At 37.8% G+C, this 20,822-nt stretch overlaps 1 protein-coding gene across 4 annotated transcripts in view; it reads right to left on the reverse strand.

The window, feature by feature from the left end:
- Window positions 1-15,907: 15,907 nt before the first annotated feature.
- The window catches only part of mettl15 (methyltransferase like 15), a 53,696-nt gene continuing 48,781 nt past the window's right edge, over window positions 15,908-20,822 (reverse strand). For 2 of the 4 annotated variants that reach the window (XM_040129060.1, XM_040129051.1), the window contains exon 6: window positions 15,908-19,175. In XM_040129060.1, the coding sequence (XP_039984994.1) occupies window positions 18,745-19,175 (431 nt within the window). In that variant the 3' untranslated portion in view covers window positions 15,908-18,744. The remainder of the gene's footprint in view (window positions 19,176-20,822) is intronic. The other 2 variants (XM_040129034.1, XM_040129043.1) reach the window with 1 other exon arrangement.

The raw sequence follows: 20,822 nt of genomic DNA on the forward strand, positions 1-20,822 counted from the left end.
TCTCCTCCTCTGTTTTGAGCTCCACTATCTCCTGAAAAAACACATCTGGCTCTTTAGCTGCTAAATGTTCAGCAGCTAGTCGCCAACTTCGCCCGCCTGCCGTTTGGTGATGGGCAGGTGGCGCACAGTGGGTTTATTTGAGATTTTCCACTGGAAACAGCTGCCTGCCGAAGCAGAAAACGTATATGTTCATGCAATCAGTTGTTTGGTTAATAAGAATGACTATGTAATTAATGACAGCACCACCAGAAGTTCCTCTGAGAGGGATTTCAGAAACCTATGTAACCTTATGAAACCTAAGTAACTGTCTATAACCGTCCTCTGTTCTTGTTCGACGTCATGTTTCATTAATACCTGTTCAAAATATGGCTATAACCTGAAAATATTTTTCAACTTAACATTTTCCAATGAACCACATAAATTCAAAAACTAAAAAATATAATAAAACTATAATGTTAATATTCTTAGAAAGAAGACACAGGAATAAATGAAATGCAGATGAGAAAGTTGCTATGCTAAAGCATGAAGCTATAAATAGAAAAAATGTGTAAATGGCACCACATAGAAACACACACACAACACAGACATGTTGTGCATTTTAATTGTCTCACCGTTTGAAATAACTCAAAGTGAATATGTGATTTGTCAATTGATTCTTTTTCTCCCAGGCTATGAATAAAATGCTTTAATTATTGATGTACTGACGTCAGATGTCCGCTTGAATGTTGTATGTGGTGCAGACCTCTTTCTCCGGGCAAGCTACTTAACCCCACCCCGCTCTCAACCCAACTGCAACCCCACTGCTGCCGCCACCACCCCTCCCCTTGCAGACACCCTCATGCTCCCCCTAGCTGACACCTCTACCTGGCATGAATGGAACTTAAGCATGTTGCAGGCGACTTGCAGACAGACGATTGGAATTAGGTTAAAACAAAAATGAAGTCTGTTTCTCTATATCCACCACCCCTCCCTTGCATCTACTGCACTCCTCCCCACAAGAGGCTTGTCTGTGCGATGCCATCGGAGCACTGCCTCTATGTGGAGCAACTGGTATCTCTAGTAAATTTTACCACAAAAGAGCCGGGTGTGTGTAGAAACGTAGAGAACTGGGTTTTATACTCAATAATGAAAGTTACTGTTTATCGGTCAGATTTTCACAGAAATTTTTACAAGTCAGATTCTGACAGTTGTTGATTTTGCCAAGATTAGAACCTCTGGCCCATTACAGAGTGCGTTCTTTTCTTGACAGTCAAGCAAAAATGCACGAACCTGTCCGGTTTCTGTCCACAGAGCAAAAGGCGTTGTAGTATTGATATTCGTTTTTCATTCTGCTCTATGCCCTTGGATGTACGGAAAGCAGTAAGGGGTGGAACACAGGCAATAACTTAAACAAGTCAAATATTGTAACTTGACACCCACCTTCAAGGTTCAAGTTTGGTTAGTTAATGTTTTTCAGTAAAAGCAACCTCATTTCCACTCTATTTATTTAGACTAAGAAACAACAAGTGTTTTATTTGTGTACATTTTGGTTATTGTGAACATCTACAATAAAATACATTAACAGGATTAGGGATGCAAATAACAATTATTTTCATCATTAGTTAATCTGCTGATTATTTTCTCAATTAATAATTTAATCATTTGGTATATAAAACATCAGAAAAAAGTCAAAAATTTCCATCCTAGAGCCTCAGATGACGTCTTCAAATGTCTTGTTCTGTCTGACCAAAAGTCCAAAACCCAGATAGGTATAGGTATAAGATATTTAATTTACCATAATATATGACGAATAAAGAAACACATTAAAAAGAGCTGGAACCAGAGAAAGTTTGATAGTTTTGCTTGAAAATCAATCTAATTGACTGTCAAAATAGTTGCTGATTAATTTTTATGTCAACCGACTAACTGATTAATTGACTAATCGTTTCAGCGCTTCTGCGTCCTGTCTACGTTTAAGTTTGATAGTTAGTGAAATGCAATAAAAATAACCTTTTGAAAATGTCATGTCTACTCCGCTACAGAGACTAATTTATCGCTATTTTAAAACTTAAAATTTTTAAAATTTTTATTGTAAGCATTTGCATTAAAAAAAACCATGGGATGTCAGACACTAAAATGTGTAATGTCAGAGAGTGATAAAAGCTTAAATAAGTGGTGTCGATCAGTGAACCCTAGAAACATTCATGACTGCGATCATAAATGACAGTAATTCTTATTTTGACAATCTATTTATCCTTTTTTTTCCTTTTTAATACCAATCAGTGCTGTCTAGATAGTGACTGTTAGGAGAGGCCCTGGGGTGGTTTAGGTGATGAAGGTTTACGGGGCACTTTGCGTCTGAGCAGTTCCTCAAAAATATTTAAAGTGTTGTTCTGCCGGTGATGGGTGAATCATCACAGCTAAGATCTGCCAGCCCCGATCCATCACTAACAGTATAGCCTGCTTTAATGAGCTCCAGTCTAAACCTACACTGCTGAGATACAGAAGCATTTGCTCCCTTAACCTGTACATGGTTCAGCCTGGAAGATATTAGAGGATGTCTGTTGTGTTGTTATTTGTCTAACTAACAGTGTTGATCAAAGGTGTGACTCATTGCGCTTGCACAACCAAACTGTGCTATTGTATCAATACAAAACTATCACCTTCACCATGTAAAAGGTATCTAAAAAAAATCTCTTTTCACATAACACCTAACTTTGTATGTAAGCTCTTTTTTTTTTCAGTATCCTTCTTCGACTAAATTCAAAGAGGAAGAAAGCTTTCACCATGATTAGATGTAAAACATTTCATGCTTGATGAGTACCCACCCCAAAAAGAGACAAAGACAGACAGACAGAGCTAGGACTGGCGTATGCCATGGATGTGAAGAGATCCTCTTGAGGAGGCGGAGGGATGGAGGGAGGCAGAGGCACATTGAAGCAGATGCAGAGAAATGTGAGAGGGTGTCAGTGAGACTGGTGATGACGCGCTCATGGCTGCGGAGAGCTGGCGAGGCCGCGGCCCTGGCTCTGACTCACCTCATCCCCACGGGGCCTCCTGGTTGACGTCACTCAGCGTGCGCTGTGGCATTTCTCTGCTTCAACTTCTTTGTGAGCAGCAGCCACACTTGAGCCTTTCTCACATCTGAGAGACTCTGAAAATGTGCTTTTGTCTGTGTGTACAGTATCTATCTATCTATCTATCTATCTATCTATCTATCTATCCACTGTATTTATCTATCTCTCTCTCTTAACACACTACCAGAGCTTTGTCTGTTGTGCAGTTCTTTGTCTAACTACCAGTGATGAGCAAAAGGTGTGGCTCATTGCACTTAAACCAAAAACACTCTGTACATTATCAATACTAAACTATAATTTTCACAACGTGAAAGTATCTGACAAATTTCTTTTGTCTACCATACCAAAGCTGTGTCCACTGTTAGGTAGGGTAGGTGAAAATATAAGCACTAAACATATTCATTGAGATATGTTTTCTTTTAAAGCAGCCAATAAGATAATTTAAAAATACAGTATTTTGGCAATACATGAAAAGGAAAACATTATTTTAATGGTGCAAATAATGGCATGTGCTGTGACGTACATTTTTATCCATAATATTGTGAATAATGGAGTAGCTGTTGCTCAGACGCTTCACTTTCTGCTATCGCCAATGTAGAGCGGTACATATTTTACAAATACATACTGTATGCATGCACAAAAAGAACCCACAGACTCTAGCCACAATCTACAAATTCCTATTCAGTTACAGATGGTTCTGTATGCTTTTATTCCATGTAAATTGCTGGAACAAGTGAAAAACCATGAGGATTTCTATGCGGCAGCAAGAAGCACACCTTGCTCAATTCTGCTCTCACCTCTTGGATGTACACGAAGTCCTGTTGGCAAGTAAATCACTAAGCTGCAGAGGAATGTTGCATAGCTCTAGCAAATTATTAAAGTGGTCTTTACTTTACTTTCTGTTGATGGCAACAGAGAGGCATAAATCCTGCACTTGAAGAAAAAACATTTTTGCAGAGGCAACAGTTGCTGGGGTAACATTCAAATTCTGTACTGTTTTCAGTGTAAATATGCTTTGGCGCAGTAGTTATATGTCATTTGTTTGTTTGTCTCTTTTGTTCTTTTCAACATGGAACATTCCCATGACTAAGAGATGGCAGATTTGTAAGGAGTCTGGGCTTCAGGCAAAAAAGAGGCAAACACTCCCTTGCTGTATTTATAGCAGGTGAGATTTTTTTTCTGTCTATACTACCTGTCTGTATCATTTAATCTTGCACAAAAATACATAACAGTGTGAACGTGAATCCCTACCAAAAAAAAAAGGAACCAGTCTGCTTTGCACACTGATAGGGTTCACCGAACATCACGTTTGAGACTATATTATGTGTCATTAATTATATTAAGGGTACAGTCATCTGCATATAAACATTTACAGAGTTGTGTGTCGAGACCTAGGTACCTGCACCTTAGCAGGGCTGATAACACACAACAGTAAGAAGAAAAAGCAAATTGTACATATTCTTGTGTGCATTTAATTTAGCATCAATTATTCTTAATGAAAGCATTTTAAATGCTGATAATTCTCTAATTGACATTAATAAGTCACAGATGTTAATATCAAAATGCAGAACTACTAATACTAGCTGCGGATAAAAGCTGAAACAATTGAAAACTATTTGTAGTCAACAACAAATGCAGTTTTTTATTGCTGCAGTGACCACAAAGTTCCACTCACCGTTATTGCTTTGAGATTCCACAGAAGTCTCAAAACCTGGTTAAGTTAAACAAATCAATCTCTGTCTCATACCATTAAGGGTACATGGAAAAATATGTTTTGTTAATATTTTTATTTAAATTTTAACATATAGAATATGGGGGAACTGACATTTGGGGAGCTGAAAACTGTTAGAAGGCTGATCAGTGTATAGCCCTGAGCACCACTGACCAAGAGGAGGATGCACTGCTTCCCAGCCAGCCATGCTGCTGAGCAGAAAGTGAAGGTAGGGGTGAGAGGGGGGGTTGGAGGGTTAGCCAACACAACATTGGCCTCAGTGTAAAGCAGTGGAAGACACACACACATAGGTGTATTCCTAGTGCCACGCAACCATCTAAAGGAGTGAAAAATGAGCTACCACACCTCAGCTGACACATGCTAGTCTTTACAGTTTACACAGCACAGACACAAGCCGAAAGCCTCTCACACACACGCATTGTTTCTTGGTGCAAAGCACACAGCCAGAGAGACCTGGTCACAAACAGCCAACACACTCTAAAGGCCAGTTTATATTTCTGCTTATACTTCTGCTTACGCCATTGAGTCTAAGCAGAAGTATAAACAGCCAACTCACTCTAAAGGCCAGTTTATATTTCTGCTTAGACTCAATGGCGTAGGTATGGCATAGCCGCGTACCCTACGTCGTAACCTATGCCGTAGCCTGACGTGTAGTTCCCTAGAAATGTAACTACAAGTCGCAGTGACGCAGACTGCAACAACTGTGATTGGTCCGTTTGGTAGCATCCTCCTGCTGGTGCTCCTCCCGGGCAACCACAGGCCATTCACCCCCCCTCTGCCTCAGTGGGTCCAATGGTCGTACACACCATCTCCTCCGAAGTCTTCTCTCTTTTCTGTGTTGCAGTAATTTCGGTAAAAGTAACTGTTGTTCAACATTTATCAGCTTCAACTCCTACATTATTATTATCAGTTTCAGTCGCCATTGTTGAAGTACACAAAGAAATTCAACACAGTGGCATAGAAACAACGCCGCCAATGCCAGGCAAGCAATTGCAGAGCAACGCAGACACACCAGTGAACAAGTATGAATGCTCACAACGGCGTAAGCCACCTGCGTAGGCTACGGCATAGGCCCTGCGTCGATCCTAAGCAGAAGTATAAACTAGCCTCTACACATCCTCTATGTCTCTAAGTGTTGAAGGTGTGTGCAGTATACCCAACACAGTAGGTCTCACACACTACCTGTTTCCTCCTAGCGGAGAGCTGCAGCAGGGTTGGGATCCCACAGGTCCCTGCAGACCCAACACAAATGTTGCAAGAATAGGATGTATTTACTCTCATGCAAGCAGAAGTGGGCGGTCAGCAGCATAATCACAGGATGAACGCGGGATGAAATTTCATATACAATGTAAAAATAAGAAAGGTGGTTATTATTGGAAAAACCTTGCAGCTCATCTTCCAATAAACTGTATGCACCTAAATTTAATCAATATACTGTTTTATATACTGTATAAATATGGTTTAATTCCCTTAACAATAGCATCAGTGCTGCTCTGAAGACTGACACTCAAACACCTGGTTTGTATCTATTGCCATGGGAAACTGCACTTACTATCAGAAAATCAGGACAACAGTCCATGTTTTATTCTGTTTTAGTTCCTTCTGCCTCAAGTTAGGCAGTTACTCAATACTTTAAAGGCGGCCTTTTAAATGGTTGACTGTGTTTTGCATTTCTTCAGATTTAAGGGCTATGAGATGGGGCAGACAGATATTTTGTTGAAAATAATGTTGTAATGAGGAGTGAGCAAGTACAATGGCTGAATGTCCGTGGTTGCTAGAATGTGCAACCTGTAGCATTTAGCATCCATGGCTAGCATTACTGTTACCTTAGCTGCTATTGCCTCTACACAGGTCATGCTTTTAAACTTAAAAAAGGAAAAATAATGTTTCAAAAGTGTTTAGGATGCTAGATTTTGTAAAATATGTCATTTTGATAAAACGCATTTTCTTAATTTTGTTGCTTTTTGGGTTAGCAAACCTTTTCTGGAAAGAAAGGTGTGACCTAAATGAATAAATAAAATCATTATATAAATATATGCAGGAGCCAATCCATGGGAAGCTTTAAACGTAATTTAAAGTTAATTATGAAATGAACTTGGACCCAGTGTAATGAAGCCATGACTGGAGCAAAGTGAGGGCAGAAGCCTTGTGCTGCATTTTGAACCAGACATGTTTTATTGAAGTGGAAAGACAGGTAAATAGAGAGTTGGAATTTTCAAGCTGAGAGGAGATGAAGATCCAGTCTGACCTAATCAAACCAAGATTGAACAAGTGCTGATTAACATTTATGTTAAAATAAAATCAAGTTTTCTGTTTGAGGATTTAAAGTTTGCTGTTAAGGAAGATGATGGTTAATGCTGTTCAGGAAAATTTAACAGGATCTCATTTTTAACCAACTTCAACTGTAAGAAGTTATAAGCCATCCAGTCTTTATTGCAATAAAGGAGCTTTCAGTTTTAAAACAAAATTAACAGATGGGTGTCATCAGCATTACAGGAGTAGACCATTTTAAAAAGACAGTAGGACCACGGGGTAGCATATACTAACTGAAATTAAGGTAAGATACAAGACTATCGTTGAATTACTTGGTGATTGAAATTTGTCAAAAAATTGTCCCCTTCAACTATTTCCAACAGTTGCTTGGCAACCACCTTTATAATAGCTTTAAAGGTACAGCTGCAAAAAAGTAATCCCCGAAGGTGTTATGATTTTAAAACAGCCACGAGGAACATGCCAAATTCTCTGAGCCATGCTGATGTTGCGATGAATGACTAAGAGTGTTTGACTTAACTTAAGCTTTTGGCTTTGCAGTGCACATGCAAACATTGTTGAATGCACATTGAAAATCCAAGTTGTACTCAGGTCCTGGATGCAGTTCATGCAGTTCATATGTAATGAAAAGACCTAATTCTAAAGTTAACACAGAAATATGAGACCTGCAGAATGTTTGTTTCTACTTAAAACATGAGCGGCAGCATTTTTTTACCTAAGCCGAACTCAAGCCTCAGGCTAAATCAAGTAAATAACATACTGCAGAAGTCCACATGTTACAGCACAAAAGCAGAAATCATTATCTGTCCTTAAAATGTTGAAGCAGGTCTAATCATGGTCATGTATTTCAGGGAAAAAAAACAGTTGAACTTTTAGCCTCCAAGGTTTCACAACATTAAAGTTTCACCCTGCCTCAAAGTTGAATACGTACTATTTCATGCCAGCTTATCAACAGATTCTCTGAGACTACCCTCCCAGCATCAGTCTTTTCAGCAAATGCCTCAAAACAACATTTGTTTATGTTCAAGTGGCAAAGCCCTCGAGTGGCCACAGTAACTATGAAGGAAGCAAAGGAGGAAGGAAGGGGATGTGGTAACAAAGTGACAAAGTCCGCAAAAGAAGGAGGTCAGGGTGGATGGATGGTCAACAAAACATTGGGAGATGGCTGTTCGTTTCCCGTTTCCAACTGACAGTTAACTTTTTTTTTTCCCTAGAAGCAAGACTATGGTCGTTCCCTGAACCTTAACCACATGGTTATTACTGTAACCATGACAATGAAGGTCCCATGACCTTAATTTAGTAGTAATTTTAGTCCAGACCATGATGTTTCCCAAACCTTTACAAAGTTCTTAATTTGACCCTAACCATGATATTTCACTAAACCTAATCATGTCACTTTTTGCCTTAACCTAACCAAAACTTAACCATGGTGTTGTCACATCATAAAACTGATTTAGTTTTCAACATTGATTTATAATGACCTATGAAGCCACTGACAAATGATGTCGTCCAGCCGATAGGGCCGTCAGATCAGAAAAATCTCTGTTATTGTGCTATTGTGTAGTTTAATTGTGAGGAGTTTTTAGGAGGAATTTTCTACAAATACTGTACAAGGGCTGATAAACAAGAACTTTTTTTCAACAGAGTTGAGTTGAAAGAAATGTAACCAAGTCAATGAAGAATGTACCAAGAATATTTCAATTTTGTGCAAATTGCTTTGCCAATGCCTTTGTTCATTTTTTGGCGTTAACCCTAAGAAGTGCTCATGATGCCTTTGATGAATTTTGTCCCAAAGAAAAAAAAAATCTTTATTGAAGTTCCTCTTACTAGCATTTTCCGGACCTTTTAACCAAGAGATGTGGTTGAACGCTCCAATTAAGTTAGCAAGTAAACAAGTTGAGTTAATTATTTTTTGTCAAATTACTGTTAACATGGTTAACATGGTTAACAGTAGTAATTCCAGGTTTAACAGTAACATTTTCCTTTCGTGCAGCTGCTAATGCTAAAATGGCTGGAAATAGGGAATAGGACTAAAAGAAGGACTACAACAGAACATATTTACAAAATCGTGAGTTGCTAGGGCAAGAAAATCACCTTAACGTCAGAATTGATCAGGATCCCTGATGTGCAGTGAGTTAATAAGGTCCTGTGTTTATACTGTCACAACAATTTCCTCAAGCCAACAGTGCTCACACTGATAAGGTAACCATAAAACAAAACTAGGAAGGTATCCATTAAAGGCTGGAGTGAAGGTGTCCTGTGTTATAGAGTAATTTACACTTGCACAAACTCTATCATTTTAACCCCAGGGTGACTGTTCTACTAGTGACCTCAGTTTCACTGTCATTCTAGAGAGTGGTGCTTCTGTAGGAGCAAAATGGACGACTGCTGGGAATATTGCAGGCTTGTACCCAGACAGGCAATTTTCCCTACGGTGGGATAATGGCAGTAAGTGGGGGGGTGGTAAGATTTAGTCATATACTGTACACCTACTTGGAGGGTGGTGATTTTATTCTGCTGCCACCATCCAATATATCGCCTCATTGGTGTTGATTACAGACAGCTCCTGGTTTCTAGGTTTTGCCATCTCACCCCCACAGCTTGATTTGAAGGTAGTTGTTTCTTTTTTTTTCTTCCAGTGTAATTTTATCTCTCTCTTATTTTGTTATTTAACCACCATGTAAGAAAAAAATGCCAGTTATTTTCCCAGTAAAGCATTCGCAGAACAGCTATGAAATGAAACACATTTTGGTGACATGGCTTGAACTAAATTTAGGTGAGGACAAAGTAAACCACAAAGCATTAGCTTCCATTTTCAACGGTGCAGATTCATAAAGAAAATCACGATGACATTATACATTCAAGTCTTCACCTGAGTTTCTAGCTTTTCGTCACAGTTAATTATATTACTAAGCTTTGATTAAGCTTTCATCATTATAAAAAAGAAATAAAACCGAGAAAAATCCTTCATGAGGTTCATTGTGAAAAAAAAAAGTTCTTATCTTGTTTCCTGGCTTATTTTTCCGCATTCTCTTTGTATATCTTAAAAAAAATCCTTTTATTTTGTCTTCTTGTATAACATCAAAAATATTTTTTTATATTATATTATCAATAGTAATAGCTTATCCTGACATATCAAACTTATCCTGAAAGAAGCTAATAGTTTCCTTCCACCTATTGTAATGTGCATTTTCAATTTGTGGATAAATTTGTGCTGGTAATTTTAAAAAAAGGCTAAATATAGCAAAAAAGTAGGTGTATCAATAAAGACAAAATGTGACAAATTGTAATGGAGTTAGACATATCAAATAGATCATGACATAACGTGCAGCATTTAGAAATTGTTTGTGTGTTATGCTTGTCTGTATATATTTCAAACATCAGAACTTTCCTCAAAATAATACATGAAACGAACAAATGTCATGATTCCATCACGTTTTCCACATGGTTTTCCAGACTGGCACACTGTTATTTACTTCACCTCAATTCACCCAACCTAATACGGTATTCACATGACAATAGTGAATGACAGTGCACGTTAATTAGCATTTTCTTTTCACTATTTCTGCAAATTATGTTACATTTTGATCTAGATTTGGATAGAAACTTGACTAGTGTCAGTGTAAAACCATCCTACCACTAGTGCTAGCTTGGATATCCCTGTTGGTCAAATGACCCTTGTTTTGCACTCTATGACATGCAAGATGAAGGTCTTTAGGATCTCGCAGCATGAGTAGAACTTATTCTTCCATTGCTGAGGAAAGGATCATCTGTAGCCGCTGGACAGGACAGCAGAAAGAGGTTTACTTGAGAGTCAGGCAACCTTAAAAACTTTTTTCTTCAGCGTGAGCTCAAGCTGTACAGGTTGTGTTTACACTTGGCTGAGATCCATGAACAAATCAAGCCAGACAACATCACCATGTATTTTCCTTACTAAGATAGGATATCCAGATACTGAGTGTATGTTAATACCAGGATTAAATATGGTCATAAATTTATCCATTCAAACGTGGGGCTTAAATGCTGACAAAACCACACTTGACTACGATAGCTTGTGGGTCACAGTAGCTAGCAGCGTGGTATCATCAGTCGGACATGGCTGTCTGGATGTCATTTGGTGAAAACATTGTGTACATTTTCAAAAGAGAGTAAATTTATTCATTTCTTTCTCGTCCTCAGCTTCCTGAACCAACAACGTGGTTAACGAAGGTGTGGGTGGAGGCGAACAGTAGAGTGCCATCCTCACTGAGTCACATCCACTTTTTAGTGATCAAATCAAATCTGAGAACTATTCCATTAAATCGGTCTTGAAATTTTTCCCTGCTCGCACATTATTTCGACTCAGCAAAATGTCGTGTTAAAGACTCATAAGACGCTCCTTCTTTTGTCTCACTGTGATTTCTAATGTAGACCATACATTTCAACCAAACTGACGACGCTGATGTTTGGAAATCCTTAAAAAGGTTGAGCTGCCTAATTAGGAGCATTTTTTTTTTTTTACCATCTAAAATATCAGGAGTGAAATATGTAGATTATAATTTGGAAGTAGAAGGTGCATTTTTCACATTTATGGGACTCGTTGTTGTTCTGGAGGACAGCTGTGGCAGGGTTTGTTATATAGCTAGACAGAAATAACCAGGTACAAAAATGCAATTGGCTGTTAAAAACGACAAGAAAGCTGGTGTTTTGTTTCCGTAAGCTTGAGACTCAAGTAAGTGAGCTGACATCAGGTGACTCTGTACACCAGCTGACACAGCAATTGGTACTCTGATGATGGGAGAGACATAAAGAAGAAGCTGTGATCAGTTTAAGCTCAAGGATCCACTGAACACCTTAGATTTATTTTTGGTAGCTCAAAGGTGGTGAACTTGAGTAATATCTGAAGACGGTAGCACTTGTAATTAATGTTTTCAATGTCAGATTTTAATCCCTTGAACTAAGTTTCAAATCAAAAGTCAACAAAATGCAGTAGCACCGCCTGGCTATGCACTTGTGCTGTTATCCAACATGGCTGGCATCTTTCACAGTTGGATTGACTTCCCATGACACCTGCAGGCCCTGCGTCAATCACAAAAATTATTCAAAACAGCTTTGACCTCAGTGTTTTTCAGTGTGAAATCTTTTTATAGCAAGTTGGGTGGGGAGTGAGAGTAGGAGGGAGGGAGTAAAGATATGGATAGAATGAGCTTTTTGTGGCTGCCTCAATCTGTTTTCTAACAGAGTGAATCTCATACATTTCTTCAGTCTGTCGCAGGAGGAGCCACAGGCTGACGCATGTCTCTCTCCTCACACAGAGAGCTAATGGTCACAGCACCTGCCGCACTTCTCCCCACCAGAAATGGAGAAATATCAAAAAAGTTACAGTCACGGGTAGATGGATATCGAGGGGTGGTGCATAGTAATTCATTTTTTGGGGGTAAAAACGATTGACTTATTGCTTCATGCTTTAGACTACAGCACATATTTCTTCTTCTTTCAGTTATGAAAGTTTGTGCCTTGTTTTTGGTCATTGTAATTACCTCAATTTTTTTAAATGACATTTTCACATGCTGCTTTTCAAAATACAGAATTTACTTTAAAATATGGAAGCCCCCCGAAAAAAAACAAAAAAGTCAGGATTTCAGCAGCTTGGAAATGGCCTGGAAGTAACTGCTGGTTAACATATAGTCTCAATGGGCTGCATTTCGGTCACTACTTTGTACTTGTTCCGTTGTCTTAAAACAGAAACAGAAAAACATGTAAATGAGAACAGTTTTATTAGGAATTCAGCTGTATTCAATTACTGTATATGTGAGCACAGATAGTAGGAAAGAGGCAAACAGATAATGGTCGCTCAAGCCAAATACTGGGTTTTGACCTAGTTTTGTTCTTCTGATAAATTGTTTGATATATAAAATGTCAAAAATAATGACAAATTCTCATCCCAAATCACCAGAAGTGGTGTTATAATATTTGTGATCGGTAGTTATTCAGTTGGGAAGTACCCAAATTCAAGAAGCTGTAAGAAGCAAATGTTTGGTATTCTTTCTAGATTAATTACTTGTCCTATTAATTATAAAAATTGTTGCTTGATTGATGTTTTTGTTTCAATTTTTCAGCACTACTACAAATGAAATTTATCTGCAAGTGATCACATCATTTTCCTTGGCTGCCCTTCTCAACGCCTTCTCTTACTTCTCTCCTCATCTTTTCTCCAAAAATCCAGTCCAAAGTCCAGTTCAAGTTGTATAAACAACTAATAGTGAGATTCGATTGTTGATGACTGCATTAAACTTTACCACTATAATCAAATAATTGAAGGTCTCTACCTGCCTTCTTTGTTCTTGTGTTTCGTGTTTTGTCCGTTTGTTGTGTCAGTCAAAACAGACCAACTTTGTCTCTTGACAATCATCTGTTTACCTAACAGGGCTGCAACTAATGATTATTTCCATTATTGATTAATTTGACAATTATTTACCCGATTAATCGTTTGAACTACAAATGTGAAATAGTGAAAGAAATAGTGAAAAGTGCCTGTTACAATCTTCTAAAGCCTGGGCTGATGTCTTCAAAAAGCTTTTTAGTCTTATCAACAGTCAAAAAACAAAAATATATATCTATTTAAAATCAGAATAAAGAAGCTGGGAAGTTGGTATTTTTGGTATTTTTTTCTTGAAAAATGACTTAACCAAATAACTGATTATCAAAATAGTTGCTTATCATTTTTCAGTCAATCAACTAATCGATTAATTGTTTCAGCTCCGCTCATGTACACTACTGAGTGATTGCTCCAGGTGTGGCCAACCAGTCAGATACAGAACCAAAAGCAAACACTCTAGCAGGTGCAAGCACACAGACACAAACACCAAATTCCAGTAAGATTGAGTGTCAACAAACCATTTCAATTTGTATTTCTTTTACTGCTTTTGACTTTTTTGGACCCGTGGCATTTCCTTTTGCTTGTTTTCAGATCCTTCAAGTAAAAGTAGCAATACTGTACCACACAGTAAAAGTACTCCATTAAAAGTAGTGCACTGAAAAAAAAGTCCTGCACTGAAAATGTTACTCAAGTAAAAGTATTACAAGCGAAACGTACTTGAAATAAGTACATTACAATAATAAAAAAAAATTGTACAATAATAAAACGTAAAAGTGCTCAATATAGAATATTGGCCCCTGTGAAAGTTACACTATTAAACTGTACGTTATATTATTAGAATCCTTAATGACAATGCAGTGTTGTTAAGTGTTAATTAATTACAAGGTATCTAGTCCTGTACTCTTTGAGGTAAGCCTCTTTTGTAGAGATTGGCAATGATAAGCATATATGAAGTTAAAAAAAACAAAAACAATATGGATTGTATTTTAAACAAAAAAGGCAAAAAGATTTCAGTAAATGCCTTTTGACATCAAACTTGCTCCATATTCACGTGCAGTGCAGATCTCTAAAATTTAAGAATGAAAAGTGCTCAAAGGTCCCATTGTTGAGTTCTTTTGTCGAAATGAAACATTGAAAACTAACAGTGAAATAAACATTTGGTTTTGTACGTTTGTTCCTGTATCAAGTGAAGACATTCACCAGTGGGTTAGATGATGCTCAGTGTGTCCGTCCGCAGTTTAAGAAATGTGATTCAACAACAGTAGCTATTAGTTAGGTATCTTGTAGTCAATTTATGGACTGATCCAAGTCTACCATAATAGCATCATCTTACAGTATACTTACTGCTTTTTGAGGTTAATGTTTCCATGGTGATTAAGAATTTGCAGTCATAGATAATAATTTATCATCACCGATGCCCCTTATCTTCTCCTGCACTGAGCAACAAACATCAGTTGTTGTTTTTTTATACTGAGAACAAAGAACAAACAAATAAAAGGATTTTCAAAAAATGCCAGGAAGAGAACTTTTAAGAGTGTATTTTGCTATATTTACCTGCCATTGTCCACTCTGACACTGGTTACACTGGATATACAATATACAATAAACCATTAAATAAAACATCCTTGTCTCAGCAGTGGTTGAAATAATGTTGAGTGTTCAGTATATTGGAAATGATCCTTTTCAGAGATATACCTGAGACACCATTCCAAGGTTAAAAACAAAATATTACCAAAATACCAATCCACCACATAACAGTAAAAGTAGTAATATCACAATTTAAAAGTAATTCAAAATATATTTATTCATTTCATTTTTTCAAAATTATTTAAATCTTACTATCAAAAGTAAAAGTGCTCAGTATGTAGGTGAATGGCTGTTATAAGTCAGTAAGGCTTTGTATGTAAAGTCTCTGTCAATAGTAATGATAGTAAAAGTAATAGTCGAATAGTAAGTAGCAATGTTAGCTATGCACATAAAGGTTGTGGTAAAAGTACAATATTTGCCTTTGAAATGTACTTGTGTAGAAATATAAAGTAGCAGAAAATGTAAATAAGTAAAGAACAAGTACCTTAAATTTGTACTTAAAGTTAAATAACACATAAGTATCAAAATCAATGCTGCAGAACCACAGATACATTCTTTTATTTTGTACTTTCTCCTTCCCTGTCAAAACCCGTAGCCCACATTGCCCACAATGCAACTCAACAACCGACAGTTTGGTCAGAGAAACGGGTGTGTTATCCTCGTAGTGGCTAATGTAGCCTCAAGCAGACTTGAGGAGTGGGCTACGTAGGTCTAGTAAACCCACTTCTTTCGAACTCCACACCTCCAGATTTTTTTCATTTTCCAACTTGTAGTCTTGTAGTCTGACTTGTAGTCAGACCCAACCATTGCTGCCTCGAGTGAGAATCACTTGAGCAAATTTATCTGACAAAAGGCTTTATACAACTTTTTTTCACATATGTAGTAGTACTCCCAAAGAGCTGTAAACAGACTTTGATGTGTAAAATCAATGTTCCCCTTTGAGTACAGTACTTGAGTAAATGTATGTAGTTACATTCCACTAACACATGCCTATACCCCATGTATTGAACTGTAAGCACCTTCTTAATGACTCATTAAAATCAACACTATAATAAACATTTAACAGTTACAAGACAGTTATTTACCACATTTATTCTGAAATATTCAAATGAAATCTGAAATTTAGACATCATCCTAATCTCATCATTGCTCACTTGGTGAGTATAATCTGTAGATTCTGATTTAGTGTTCAGAGGATTGTATTAAAACAAACGCACACACAAGCACATGTCAATATGACATAAAATCTTGCATACCAGGTAAAATGGTGGTATTGCAAAAGACCACTTAAAAATGTCGAGTTTGAATCTTTCAGAAAAACACTGTCCATTAAGAACATGTTCACTTGGAAAGTGGACATGTCCCCCATGTTTCTTTATTACTTTTCATTTATATGAACAGTCACGCGTCAGTGTGAAATGAAGTGGTGAGTAACATTTTCTTTATTTTCTTACCCATGTACACCTCCTGATACATGGTAAACAGTGTGATTCAGTAAAGATTTTTAAAGCAATGAAATAGAAACAAGGTATTCAAAAGATCAAATGTCATGACATACTTCGTCAACAGGGACGATAATTTGCATTAACTGATATCCACTGATGTCAAAAGGGAGGGACGTTCAAACTCATACGGTATCACTTCATATTAGATTAAAGCAGCATATAATTTTAGGCACAGTTAAATGTTACTTGCACCATTTAGTTTCCAAGGTAACGAGAATTGTATATTTAGAGTGCACTAAACTGAGCTAGAAGAAAAAAGTGTTAATAATCTTGATGGAGCAGTTACAATTAGTCAAAGTCAAATAGTAAAGATCAAAACACCTCATCTGCTTACAGTCGAAGGTGAGAGAATGCTCAAGAACAACCACCCAGCTCATTCAGCACCACTTCTGACACTTGCGTCATTCAGTATTTAGTGGCATTACTGATTCATATGGTACAGTAGAGGTTTCACGTGAGCTACTCATCAAGGGAGGTTCAGGGGAAATACAGACGTCAATGGGGAAAGGTGTTTGGTTTTTTTTCTTTGCCTTATATGTTGAGCTTTCTAGCTGCAATAACCACCTAAAATGCTGTCAAACAGTAGCAATGCAAAAAAATCAAATATATTAGAAAAGAACAAAGAAATTCGAGTTAAAAATCTTCAGTGTAGAAATGTCTTTTCTTCATACAAATCCATCAAAGTGTGTTAACTCAAACTTGTCACTTCAAACATGGTATTGTACAGGACCATTACAGTGCTGTATCAAATCAAAGGTCTTTGTAATGTAAAATTGGAGTGATAACAGCTTTAATACACTTGTGTCATGAATGGAACTGAGAGAAACGTCACTTTCTGTTTATTTTATAATACTAAAGGCAAATAACACAACAACAGGCAACAAATACAAAAAGAGTCACATACTTTTATTTGGGCATTGAAAGTTTTTAACCTCATTTATATTTTTCCATGACACCTCAAACTTTAACCAGCTTTCGTATAAATTTTGTGTTCACAAGTTGTGGCTCTCACTTGAGTGTGAAAAGTTTTTCAGTGTTAAGGCAAAGTGAAAGAAAGACAGACTGCTGCCCGGCAAGACTGGGATTTGGAAGTGCCAACCTCCTAATTCAGTAAGAAATTTCAAGTATATACATTAAACTGTAAAAACAATTGGCTTCTTCTAATTGCTACTGTGTCTTCATTTGATTCATGATTTAAATTGTACATTTTTTTCAAAGCATGGAAGTTCATTCTTGACCTTTGGGAAAACTATATTTTGCAAAATAATCTTGGATCACAGGTCCACTTACCAGTTTTCAGAGCTCTCAACTGCATCTGATGGTCTTCATTCAGTGGCAATAAGTAACCTACATGTGGAAAAATGCTATATTAAATGACCAAAGTTCCACAAAAAGGTCCCGGATGACAGTTGAACCAGCTCAATTCACTGAATGAAGACAATGAGATGCAACTGAAAGCTCTGAAAGCTAGTTAGTAGACCTTTGAGTTTAGATTATTTTGTTACACACACACACACACACACACACACACACACACACACACACACACACACACACACACACACACACAGATGTTTATTATCCTTGTGTTATTCCAATTTGGAATGTCGAGTTTTCCATGCACAGCAGTCTTTTTCACTGCAAACTCTACTGTTATCCTGGACAGGACTGCAGAAATATGCTACGCTTGTGACACATGATATCGCCAGTAAATTCTTTTTTACCTGCCAATGAAAAAAAAAAAAAATCTTCTACTAGTGAGCATATTGTCTGGGAGGTTATTTCTTTCCTTTGCCCAGAGTCCACTCATCTCTAATGTGCAGTGTCCTAACCAACCAGTAGGAGTCACTAATGCAGCATCAAGGATGACAACCCTCACTGGCTTCCCACCAGCAAATACAGCCAGTTGTGTTCACTGGAACAAACGACCGAGCTAGAGGTACCGCTGCCAGGATTAAACCATGAGTCTCTGTTGTAGTGGGCTCGAGATAGAAAGTGTAAATATCAGATTTTTTTGGTGTACCTAAAACGGAAATCTACATTGAGGATTAATAAAGACACAAAAGCATCCACAGCAGACAAATGCAGGGGAGAGTTACTATGTTTCTACATTACACCCTTTGCTCAACTTGTGTTAAGTATTACCTGTAAAAAGTTACTCAGGCTGTAAAAAAGCTCGAACATTTTGATGAAATGAGGGAGATTGTCTTTTTTCTCAAAATTAACGTCGCATAATTAACATCTGAGGGCTGCTCTGAGTTTAGCGGAGCGTCCTCGAGGATTTTCTTTTACATCATCCTTTTCTGGGGTGATCACTTTTCGTCGCAAAGGAAGCCAATAAACACTTCCACCATCTCTTTTTTCACCCAACAGTTTTTCTTTCCTGGTGCCTTGCTTCCTCGGGCTGAAGTGATACTGATCTAGATTAGACAAGTCATCTCCCTGGAGGAAACGTTTGACCAGTCTGTCTTCTAGTGAGTGAAAGGTGATTACGCAGAGACGTCCTCCAGTTCTCAGTACTGCCTGGGCAGCACGCAGGCCTGCGTGTAGTTCGTTCAGCTCATCATTCACAAGGATACGCAAAGCTTGGAAAGTTTTAGTGGCCACATGTGCAGGTCGGTGAAGTCGGTCTTTACGTGCATAGACAACAGCAGCAGGAAACGCTCCTAGAGACAAAGAAATGATCAAAGAGTGAGGCTTTAAAAGCTCGATAAAGGTCTAATGCACTACATTTTGCTATTACTGTATTTTTTTTTTTGCATATTAAAATTATTTAAAAAAACAAGCCACAAAGAATGATACAAAAAAAGTCTTTTAAAAGCTAAATGGATGAAGGACCATGGTCACTTTTAGGGCTAAGATGATAACAATTATCGTTTGTTGAAGCCCTGGTCCCTTTTGAGTGGCAGTCCTGAATACTTGAGTAACTCAGGAGGACCTTTAATAAATACTGCATCACTGTGTTTTCCTAAACCAGCAACATACTAAAGATGTAGGTGCATTGGATTTCGTTTCCCATTCATTTCTATGAGGAGTAGAGTGAGACGTATTTGCTTCCAGTCACAAATTCAACTGTCTCCATCACTTTGCGCAGTTCAGTCTGACTGAACTATAGCCCAGAAATTGCAAAACTCTATGACTTCCAGCCAGAGGAGGTGGGATTGAAATCTCATTGAGGAAAAATTTTTTGTTCATATTCTTGTTCATATAAGGACAAGGTGAAATAATACAAGCAACAGAGATGGAAGGATGTTGCCCGGCTGTAGTGAGTGCAAGGACACCAATAGAAAGTAATGACAATGAAGTGTTATAAGAAACTGTATGATTAACAGCTTTGTGGACTGCTGTTAGCTGGCTAGCCCTGCTAGCAACCACGTGTTATGCTAACAACCCTACCCATGATAATATACACAGTCTAAATGCAGTTTGCAGTGCACAGAGACAAACCGACCACTGAACAAGCTCATGGGCCAAGCGGGTCAACTCTTCAGGTAAGGACTACACAGTCTACATCCACCTAAAGGACAAAAGACACTACTGTGAGGTTCAGAAATATACACATTTTGGACAGATGTGAGAGATAATTTGAAGTGAAGAGCGAAGGAGACCATCTGTGTCAAACTTAAACAACTATCCGTGAACAAAGTAAGGGCCTGTCACACCACTTAACAGCTACCACACCAGCGATCCATACCCTGACTCTTGTTACTCTGAAGATGTTTGTGTGACCTCATGACTCATATATGACCTCCACAACCCACCTGTGTTAACAGTGTGTGAATAACACAAAAGAGACTGAAATGCCTGGGATCTTCACTGGTCAGGAGACTAAAACAAGCCTCCTGAATGAAAACACTGACTTAGTTGTCTTTGACTCAGTACTTCTGAGTATGCTTTTGGTTGACTGAGAATCACCAGGCATAGTAGGCCAGTTAATATTATTAATGCAAGAGTCATTTAATTAAGTTCAAAGACAACAACAACAACAAAAAAGAGAGATAAATTGACATAGCACGATGAAGCACAAGAAAACATAGCTTACTGAAAGATATATACAAGCAGCGGAGAGCGAGTTGTAGCAGGACTGAGCGGCACGTCCATCAGAGGCTTTGTGCGAAGCAGATGGAGGGTGGAGATGGTGTTGATAAGGCTGATGTTTCACTGAAATATCGAGGTAAATGGAGCCAATTGCCTCTCATGATCTCTAAGTTCACTGAATGCCAAGTTCAAGTTAAATCTTACTGAGTCCAAAACAACTACTCTCCATGTCCTGATTACTCTCAAAAACAAAAAAACAAAATATTGTGTTCTTT

This window comes from Xiphias gladius, chromosome 1 (assembly GCF_016859285.1).
Source record: "Xiphias gladius isolate SHS-SW01 ecotype Sanya breed wild chromosome 1, ASM1685928v1, whole genome shotgun sequence".
Lineage (NCBI taxonomy): Eukaryota > Metazoa > Chordata > Actinopteri > Istiophoriformes > Xiphiidae > Xiphias > Xiphias gladius.